The sequence below is a fragment of the Apis florea genome, unplaced genomic scaffold (assembly GCF_048593485.1).
Source record: "Apis florea isolate Af1SG1 unplaced genomic scaffold, ASM4859348v1 contig_3203_pilon, whole genome shotgun sequence".
In the NCBI taxonomy this organism is placed as follows: domain Eukaryota; kingdom Metazoa; phylum Arthropoda; class Insecta; order Hymenoptera; family Apidae; genus Apis; species Apis florea.
This window is the reverse complement of record NW_028256723.1, coordinates 6,070,761-6,080,805: the sequence shown is the minus strand read 5'-3', so window position 1 is coordinate 6,080,805 and position 10,045 is coordinate 6,070,761. Positions and strand designations below refer to the sequence as shown.

At 26.7% G+C, this 10,045-nt stretch overlaps 2 protein-coding genes and 1 long non-coding RNA gene across 6 annotated transcripts in view; 2 read left to right on the top strand and 1 right to left on the bottom strand.

Annotated features, from left to right (window-relative positions):
- Window positions 1-1,050: 1,050 nt before the first annotated feature.
- Window positions 1,051-2,499, bottom strand: LOC147657185 (uncharacterized). Its single transcript, XR_015293048.1, has 3 exons — window positions 2,444-2,499; window positions 1,694-1,837; window positions 1,051-1,398 (listed from the first exon to the last, which is right to left on the bottom strand). It is a non-coding gene; the product is annotated as an uncharacterized LOC147657185 (long non-coding RNA).
- LOC100867442 (thyroid transcription factor 1-associated protein 26 homolog) lies at window positions 1,392-3,806 on the top strand. 3 transcript variants are annotated; one of them, XM_086911324.1, is made up of 4 exons: window positions 1,392-1,624; window positions 1,704-1,754; window positions 3,212-3,332; window positions 3,416-3,806. In XM_086911324.1, exons 2-4 carry the CDS (start codon window positions 1,709-1,711, stop codon window positions 3,666-3,668), a joined length of 420 nt encoding a protein of 139 aa, XP_086767450.1. In that variant the 5' UTR covers window positions 1,392-1,624; window positions 1,704-1,708; the 3' UTR covers window positions 3,669-3,806. The 3 variants fall into 3 exon arrangements, with proteins under 3 accessions (XP_086767450.1, XP_086767448.1, XP_012342205.2); XM_086911322.1 differs by having other exon boundaries at window positions 1,392-1,754; XM_012486751.3 differs by lacking the exons at window positions 1,392-1,624; window positions 1,704-1,754 and adding an exon at window positions 2,513-3,109.
- A 589-nt stretch (window positions 3,807-4,395) lies between these two features.
- AP-2alpha (adaptor protein complex 2, subunit alpha) overlaps window positions 4,396-10,045 on the top strand; it is a 12,772-nt gene continuing 7,122 nt past the window's right edge. For both annotated transcript variants that reach the window (XR_015293041.1, XM_086911313.1), the window contains exons 1-13: window positions 4,396-4,532; window positions 5,450-5,538; window positions 6,211-6,422; window positions 6,553-6,746; window positions 6,827-7,058; window positions 7,131-7,239; window positions 7,325-7,968; window positions 8,112-8,243; window positions 8,322-8,519; window positions 8,640-8,968; window positions 9,048-9,316; window positions 9,447-9,591; window positions 9,817-10,024. Coding sequence is in view for 1 of the 2 variants with exons in the window: in XM_086911313.1 (XP_086767439.1) it covers window positions 5,475-5,538; window positions 6,211-6,422; window positions 6,553-6,746; window positions 6,827-7,058; window positions 7,131-7,239; window positions 7,325-7,968; window positions 8,112-8,243; window positions 8,322-8,519; window positions 8,640-8,968; window positions 9,048-9,316; window positions 9,447-9,591; window positions 9,817-10,024 (2,736 nt within the window). In the remaining variant the exon portion in view is untranslated. The remainder of the gene's footprint in view (window positions 4,533-5,449; window positions 5,539-6,210; window positions 6,423-6,552; window positions 6,747-6,826; window positions 7,059-7,130; window positions 7,240-7,324; window positions 7,969-8,111; window positions 8,244-8,321; window positions 8,520-8,639; window positions 8,969-9,047; window positions 9,317-9,446; window positions 9,592-9,816; window positions 10,025-10,045) is intronic.

The window sequence follows — 10,045 nt, the reverse complement described above, 5'->3', positions numbered from 1 at the left end:
CCAAACCAACTAATAATCCTCGTAACGATATCGTATTGTCACGAAATCTATTTAAAATTCGCTAATAACGAAGATTTAAATGCGAATCGATGATGAATTTGAGAAAAAAATGATGAGTTCATTCTCTCGATAAGAATTTCCTAATATGATAAAACCTAGTCAATTTTATTGAGTCACGGGATCGTGGGCGCGATTACTAGGCAATGAAAATAAATAAGATGGGATTGCAACCTTCGTTTCTATTCCCTTTTCAGTCTTCGTTTACGTGTTAGAGGTATGTTGCGATATTTAACGAAGTATAATAACATTTTTCGTTATTTAAAGAAACTTTGCTTTCGTAAACAGGCGAATAAAATTGGACAGGATAATCTCCTTTTTTAATCTTCGATCGATTTTTATTACTTTATTTTTGTTTTCATAAAATACAGCCCAGCTCGTCTTCCAGTTCGTGAGACAAAGATCCCCAATGGCTAGCGCCATTAAAATTTATCGCGGTAAAAGTGTATACATCGTGGAAGAGAAGGGAGAAGGACTGGTGTTGTTGACGAAGTGTGTCAATGTCAAACTGTCCAAGCCTCCAACACGTTGTCTTGGAACTCTCTTCAAGAAAACGAAACTCTCGTTTCTTCCTTTTCTTCTTTCTTCAAACGTCTTCACGAAATCTTTTAAGTTTCTTGCCAGCTTCACGTGGGAGAACGTGGTTAATATGACGTCACCTTTGTGGGTGTTTCACCGATCGATAAAACACGCGTCACAATATGGTCTCTCTAATATGGATTGATCTTACGTTTTCGTAACGAAAACTATACATGTTGTTGCATCTATATTTTGAGGATAATATTTCCTTCTGGGGAATGGTGATTTGAAAACAATGATTTTTCCCATTCATTGCAAGAATAAAAGCTTAAAGATGCTTAAATGAAATTTATTATTTATATACACGCGTGAAAAATCGAGAATATAACGTAATATTTATCTAAGAGGAAATATATCAAACAGGAAACAAATGCGTCTCATAATTTCCCCCCAAGAAATGATTTTACTTCCACATATCTAAGAAATCCAATTTATTAAAACAATTTATTGAATAATTACATTGTTATGCCAGACAAGAGACAGAACCGAAACTGCTTGCCAATTATCTAGCACGATATACAGAAGAAAACAACGGAGATTGTAGAAAAGATAGTACACTTCTCTTCACCACACGCCACTGACTATTAATAGTTGACGAAGTCCGAGAGAGAGAGCTATAGCGACCGAGGCCAAATTCGATCGTATCTGAATTCTTTACTCGTTCGACCCTTTCGACCGTCATTCTTTGACGATTCAATGTCGAGGGTATCGTGCGAATTGGTATCATTTCTCTTCCTTCGTGCTAAATTTTTCCAAATTTTTCTTTATAAGAAACCAAGAAAAAAGTAAAATTGACAAATGTTCAAATATTGAAAATTTAAAAACAAAGAAGAAGCTATTGACTCATCTTTTCTTTTTTTTTAAATTATAGTTTTAATTGTAAATTATACAAAAAAAAAAAACAATACAAACATGGATAATTTGTTGCAAACAATTTGTTATGAGGAAGGAATATTTAGGTGTTAATGACACTGACGGAAGTATAAAAGTAATTTCATTCAATTTTTCAGTAGCAAGCAGACAATGCGCACTTAATAGTCATTTGTACTTGACTTACTTATTGTTAGATTGAATGAGGAGGTTGGTGTGGTCGTACGACGATTTCGCATCACTACTAAGTAAGTACTGACATGTGGACAAATGGGGCCTAAGGTTAACGCGCCATGATGTCATTGTCTGATATCATAGTATCCATCTTTTACTTTAACAGTCGGACAAAAATAATTCAACAAAACTGTTAAGCTTTCATTGAGATTATTTTAACTTCAATCCTCATGATAATTCAGTGGATGAAATCTCGCAATAATTTATATATACGTATGACAAATCTAATTTCAATATTTAGGATCTTAAAGCTTATATTTTTTTCCCCCGATTATATTCTTTCTTTAACCATTCCTAGATGATTAAATATTATAACATTGAATTTTCAACAATTTCTTTGCAAATTCATGAAATATGATCTTGATCGGTTTGTTGTAACATTCGCGCTATGTGACTCTGCAATATGATCTCACTGCAATTACTTATAACATTCACGCTTATATTTGCTACGTAAACGAAACATCCCGAATAAATTTTCAATACCTAAATTATTTTTGTTTGTTAAATCATATTTTATATAATAATTACAATAGACATTTAAATATTATTGTTAATAAAACATGTTATATAGATAAAATTCGAGAAAAAAATAACGAAAAAAAACCTTCGTAAATTAAAAATTAAAATTATCAAAATTAGAAAACATGAATTATTCTTTGTTACAATATACGTGCTTAAAAAAAAGTCAGTATAACACAAGTACCTAAATGCAGTGATGGCCAATGTCACTGCCACGAATAAACTAATAATACGTAATGTGATGACAAACGTCTGTAGTGCATATATAATCATGATTGTGCAAGTGTAATTCTTTTATAATTTATTTTTCCTTATACATTTGTGATGTGACATCTGTGATTGTTCGCTTTATTAAAGCTTTCAATACTTATTAAAGCTTTCAATACTTACAAAAATAAATTATATATTGATTGCATTTCATTAATTAAATAATGATAACGATAAATAATACTAATTATTACGAAGAAAAATATATATTATCATTCTTTAATTATATTTTTATTTTAATTATTAATGAAAAATTATTTCAATTCTAAATTTATTTTTAATTTTTTATATAAACATATAATAAATAGAATAGCAATAGTCAATATAGTAATAATTAATTAGAAACATATAAAAAAATGAATTCCATTTGAAATATCTTCCATTAATGCTCTATACATATTGATTTTAAGTCCCTCTTATGTTCAATATCGGTACTAAGATATTTTAGAAAGTTTGTCAACAATCATGAAAAAACGTATAAAAGATATTTCTGATAGAAAACAGTCAGATACTATAGATAATGAAAAAAAACCATTTAACAAAAAACAGTATAGATTAAAAAAATATAGTAACAAATACAAAAGTATGTTTTGAAATTGTGCGAGTAATAAAATAATATACGTATAGGTTAGGTTCAATATATTTGTGAATATTATTTAATTTTTTTAATTGTATTATTTACCAGTTAATCAATGGGAGGAACGCAGGAAGAAAGCTGTTTTACGAGGTTTTTACAAACAAATTGATAAAAACCAACAACAAAATGTAAAAAAATCATTTGCTTCCAAAGTCAATGATCAAAATGAGTATGTATTATTAAATTTCATATAATTTCAAATAAATTAAAAAATTCACATTAATCATTAAAAAGAACTTTATCTTTTAAAAGGACACAACCAAAAAATTTAAGTGCTTTTCACAAGGCTAAACAGGAATTTCTACGTAAACAGGATGAAAAAAGGAAACAAAAAGAAGAAGCTTTACGAGTAAAAACAGAAAGGGAAGAAGCACTTAAAAATTATAAAGAAAGAAGGATGCAAACATATAAAAAACTGTCAAAGAAAACAAAAAAAGGACAACCTGTAATGAAAGATAGATTAGAAATGTTATTGGAGAAAATACAGCAACAAGTATCAAAATAATAATAATAATATTCTAAAAAGATATAATATTGTTTTTAAAAATATCTTAAAATTATTGTCAATAAATTTAATTATTTAATAAACATATATATATTTGTATATATAATGACAAATAAATTTTATTGAAATCTCTGTAAATAATATATCGTAAACAATTTATATATAATCCTATTAATTTTTGTGCAAGTTAATTTATTATTTATTTATTTAAATTAAAAATGAAATATTAGGATGTTAGTTTTTTTTAAGAATTTAAACATTTTTAGCTATAAATAAATAAAATATAATAATAGAATAAAAACATTTTTTGCTATATCATCGTATGTTTAATAATTTATATATAAATTATGAAAGCTTTTTTTAATTTTGTAATATTCTTTATATTTTAAGTAACCTTATTATTTAGAATATCAATACAAAAGTTTTATAATTTTATATATGAAGTTTCATAATTTTTTTTTTCGTTAAAAAATGATTTATTAAAAAATATTAAATTATTATTATAACGTTATATCTTAACGTTATCATTATTAAAAAATATTATTATAATAATAAAATATTCATATGATACATTAGAATCAATAACAATAACAGTAATTAAAATTTTTCTTAAACATAGATTGTAAATGTAAATATAATTCTAAAAATAAACGATCGATGAAATTGTATGGAATTTAAAATACAAATTTACCCGCGCAATATTTAGCGCGCAAGCGTAGTGGCATTTGACGGGCAGCAGTCAGCTAGTCAACGGTTGCAAATGGCGACAGCCACGAAATCTCTGGCACCGACTCGCGAATAGTTTCACGCATACGGAGTACTACGTGACCAAGCAGTGCGTGAACATTACCTTAACCCAGATCGGTATGTACTTAAAACTGATCCGATAATCAAGATGTCTAGCAGATAACATTTTTCCTCAAAAAACATAGTTGCAGTGATTGCACTCGCCACCCGTACGACAGGTCATGAAAGACAAAAAGCCATTATTCGACTTATCTATTCTTTCGAAAATTTTTTGTTTGTTTGCTCGATCGATATGTGATGATTTTTGCGTAATTTCTTAATGAAAAGTGCTATTATTTTTAGATATATTCTCAAGAGTTTTCGCGTAATGAGAATCACTATCAGCATTTGCACCCTAGTGCTGTCAAAAACTGTTTGTCGTCGTAATCTAGGACGCGGTACCGGCTTAATCACTCGATTTTTCTTTCGAACATCAAAATAGATCTTTACTTTACATGATTTATTCTTCTTGTTTCTAACATTCATATAATATATAAGTTTTATTGGCTAATATCGAACACAAATATAATATAGAGGATACTTTTTTAAATTTGCTTGGGGGACCAAAGACCTTATTGGAATATTCTTAATTAACGAATATCATTAAGATTATTTTCTTGAATCTTTCTCTATGTATTTATTTTATATTATTAAATAATAGCATATATTTACAAGTTTATATAAATTTTCATCAATTATAATAATATAATGCTTGATATTAATCCAGTGATAAAATTTTATTGACTTCTATATATATATTTTAATATTATTATACATCTAAATTCAATTTCATTAAATATTGTTTCAAAATTATAAATTATATTATGTACTTTATTTTCTTATAAACATTTATATAGTTAAAATTTATAATTATAATAAAAATTATAATTCTTATAGATAGAAATTAATACTACATTTTAATAGAAATTTTGTTTAATTTATTAAAATATTTCATATATGATAACAAATTTTTTTAAATCAATTTTATTTCACAGGTGGTTTGAAATAGACCAAGACAAGATGCCGGCTGTGAGAGGAGATGGCATGCGTGGTCTGGCTGTATTTATTTCTGATATTAGAAATTGTGAGCTAAAAGATATACTTTTTTTAAAAATATATTTTTAAAAATTTATTGCATTTTATATATAATAACATTATATGTGTGTGTGTGTGTGTGTGTGTGTGTGTGTGTGTGTGTGTGTGTTATATTATTTGGTAAAGAATACAAATTGATTTTTGAATCATTAAAATTTTAACCTATGTTTCGTTAAGAGATATGATGCCATTGAAATTAATATGACACATATGTATATTTAAAGTATTGAAGAGTAGGAGACAGGGGGCGGAATACTGATATAAGCCTATCTTTCTGATATAGCTTGTATTTCAAACACTAATATGTAATACTTGGCATAATACAATGAATGAATATCAAAACTATTCCAGTTATTTTAAGAAATAGTTATATATGAATATAAAATAAAATAACATATAAAAAAAAGATCTTAAATATATAATATTTTTATTATTTAATGTAATAAATAATTACATAACATAAGAAATTGATTTTTATAAAGCAAATCAATACATCTATATTTTGATACTAGTCCAAATGGCATGCAGCCATTATAATTTTTTATAAAAATATTATTACAATATATAATATTTATTTATATTCAATATATATATATTATCAATATTGAAATAATATATTATAAAATTATAAATTTTATTTATTAATTTTTTATTTTCTTAGGTAAAAGTAAAGAAGCAGAAATTAAGAGAATAAACAAAGAGTTGGCAAATATTCGTAGTAAATTTAAAGGAGACAAGACACTTGATGGTTATCAAAAAAAGAAATATGTTTGTAAGCTCCTTTTTATTTTTTTACTTGGTCATGATATTGATTTTGGACATATGGAGGCTGTTAATCTACTTTCATCCAATAAATATTCAGAAAAACAAATTGTGAGTGTTACAATTTTTAAAAAAAATAGTAAATATATAAATATAATTATATATATGATTGATAAATATGATATATTATTATTAAAATATTTTGAATTATATAAATATATATATGCATTATATATTTTAGGGCTATCTTTTCATATCAGTTTTAGTAAATACAAACAGTGATCTTATTAAATTAATAATTCAAAGTATAAAAAATGATCTTGCATCAAGAAATCCAATTCATGTAAATCTTGCATTACAATGTATTGCAAATATTGGCAGCAAAGAAATGGCAGAAGCTTTTGGCAATGAAATACCAAAATTACTTGTTTCTGGGTATGTATAAATGTTTTTTATTTCTTTACTATTTATTTATAAATCTTAAAATAATTATAAATTATTTTTCAATTTTCTAGAGATACTATGGATGTTGTAAAGCAAAGTGCAGCATTGTGTTTATTACGATTATTACGTACTGCACCAGATGTTGTTCCTGGTGGAGAATGGACATCACGCATAGTTCATCTTTTAAATGATCAGCATCTTGGTGTTGTTACAGCAGCTGCATCTTTAATAGATGCTCTAGTAAAAAGAAATCCAGACGAATACAAAGGATGTGTTAGTTTAGCAGTTTCAAGATTGAGCAGGGTATGATATAATTTGTGTTAGTTTGATTCATAGTCAAAAAATAGTTTTTTAATCTTTATTCTATCTCAATAGATTGTAACATCAAGCTACACAGATCTACAGGATTATACGTATTATTTTGTACCAGCACCATGGCTATCTGTTAAACTTTTACGATTATTACAGAATTATACACCACCTGGTAAATAATTTTTAAATTTCATAATATAAAGGAAAAATATTAAAATAATAATATTTTATTTTTATATTTTTAAATGTTTTAATAGCTGAAGATCCAGGAGTAAGAGGTAGATTAAATGAATGTCTAGAAACTATATTAAATAAAGCTCAAGAACCGCCAAAATCAAAAAAGGTGCAACATTCGAATGCAAAAAATGCTGTGTTATTCGAAGCCATTAGTTTAATTATTCATAATGACAGTGAACTGCCTTTATCAGTCAGAGCATGTAATCAACTCGGTCAATTTCTATCTAATCGTGAAACTAATCTTCGCTATTTAGCACTTGAATCCATGTGCCATTTAGCTACATCAGAACTGTCACATGAAGCTGTAAAGAAACATCAAGAAGTTGTTATTCTTTCCATGAAAATGGAAAAAGATGTATCTGTTAGACAACAAGCTGTTGATCTTTTGTATGCTATGTGTGATAAAAGCAATGCTGAGGAAATAGTTCAAGAGATGTTGAATTATCTCGAAACTGCTGATTATTCCATTAGAGAAGAAATGGTTCTTAAAGTGGCGATTTTAGCCGAAAAGTATGCTACCGATTATACTTGGTATGTTGACGTCATTTTAAATCTCATTAGGATAGCTGGTGACTATGTTTCGGAAGAAGTATGGTACAGAGTTATTCAAATTGTTATTAATAGAGAAGATGTACAAGGATATGCTGCAAAGACTGTTTTCGAGGTAAATAATATAAATTTATAATTATATTAATATATGTTATATTATTACCATAATATTTTTAATATAAATTTAAGTATATTCTTTTTATTATATAAAATTTATTGTATAATCAAATTTCTATATTAAATATTAATATTTATTAGGCTTTACAAGCACCAGCTTGCCATGAAAATATGGTTAAAGTTGGTGGTTATATACTTGGAGAGTTTGGAAATCTTATTGCTGGTGATCAACGATCTTCTCCAGCTGTTCAGTTTCAATTATTACATTCCAAAGTAAGTTTTGTAAATCTTTATATAGTTAAAAATTTATACATTAAATATTTACATTTTCTTTTTCATTTTATTTTTCAGTATCACTTATGTTCTCCAATGACTCGTGCATTGTTACTTTCGACGTACATTAAATTTGTTAATCTGTTTCCTGAAATGAGAAGTCAAATTCAAGATGTCTTTAGACAACATAGTAATTTACGCAGTGCAGATGCAGAATTACAGCAAAGAGCTTCGGAATATCTTCAATTGAGTATTATCGCTTCTAGTGATGTTTTGGTAAATAAATTAATTTTAATTCGATTTATTTAAAAATATGTTATGATTCTTAAAAGAAAAAAGAAACAAAGTTTATATAATTCTATACATATCTATAACTATTTATTATTCTTTTTATAGGCTACAGTTTTAGAAGAAATGCCAGCATTTCCAGAAAGAGAATCTTCTATTCTTGCAGTTTTGAAAAGGAAAAAACCAGGTCGAGTACCAGAGAATGAAATTAGAGAAAGTAAAAGTCCAGCTCCAAATACTAATCATCATGCAGAAGCTCCTAGTAGTGTAACAGGAGCTGTTAATAATACATCAGCAGATTTATTAAGTCTTTCTACACCACCATCTTCTCAACCAAGTAGCAATACTGGAGTTTTACTTGATGTATTAGGAGATATTTATAATATGCCAAATAAAGTCGCAACTAATGGTGCCCAAAATACATATAATCCTAAGAAGTATGTTGATATAAAAAATATTTATGGAGAAAAAGTTAAACAGGAAATTATTTTAATTTTTATATTCTGTGTTTTCTAGATTCGTGTGTAAAAATAATGGTGTATTATTTGAAAGTGAATTAATTCAAATTGGAGTAAAATCGGAATTCAGACAAAATTTAGGACGAGTCGGTCTTTTTTATGGAAATAAAACTCAGTACGCTCTTCATAGTTTTCAACCTCAATTATCTTGGTCTGAAGAAAATCAACAAAAATTAGCAGTACAAGTAAAACCAGTCGATCCAGTATTAGAAGCTGGAGCTCAAATACAACAAATGATTAACGCAGAGTGTATTGATGATTATAGCGGTACGATAAACTGTATAATAGTATAAAAAAGATCGAACAAATAGTATTAATATATATATTGATGTGTTATTAAGTTTTACATTATAAATATAACAAGAACTAGATATTTATATAAGTTTTTTTTGTGTAGATGCACCGAGCATGATTATCTCTTTTATTTATAACAATGTGCCACAAAAGATAACAATGAAATTACCATTAACTATCAACAAATTCTTCGAACCCACAGAAATGAATGGAGAATCATTCTTTGCAAGATGGAAAAATCTTGGAGGGTACATAAAATTTTTCCTATTTCTCTTTTTATTTTTATTTTTTTTTTTTCATTTATTAAAATTTCTATTTTATTAACTAGAATATCTGTATTATATCGAATGCATAGTATAATTAATTTATAATTTTGTAATATATATTTATTTCTATTTTATATTATAAAGATAATTTAATCTAATAGTATGTTGACATAATAATAATTAAACATATTATTATATTATTTTTAGAGCGAATCAACAACGTTCTCAAAAGATTTTCAAAGCACAACAACCAATGGATCTTACACAAGTTCGCACGAAATTGCAAGGATTTGGAATGCAATTACTTGATGGTATTGATCCAAATCCCGATAATTTCGTTTGTGCAGGAATAGTACATATGAGAGCACAACAAGTTGGATGTTTGTTACGTTTAGAACCTAATAAACAAGCGCAGGTAATTTTTCAATACATTTTT

Bases quoted from the DNA above. Each gene is read 5' to 3' on its own strand.
- LOC100867442 (XM_012486751.3), top strand. From the start codon at position 2,992: ATGAAAAAACGTATAAAAGATATTTCTGATAGAAAACAGTCAGATACT. The intron at 3,110-3,211 runs GTATGTTTTGAA...ATTATTTACCAG, and splicing joins ATATAGTAACAAATACAAAA to TTAATCAATGGGAGGAACGC. The intron at 3,333-3,415 runs GTATGTATTATT...ATCTTTTAAAAG, and splicing joins AAAGTCAATGATCAAAATGA to GACACAACCAAAAAATTTAA.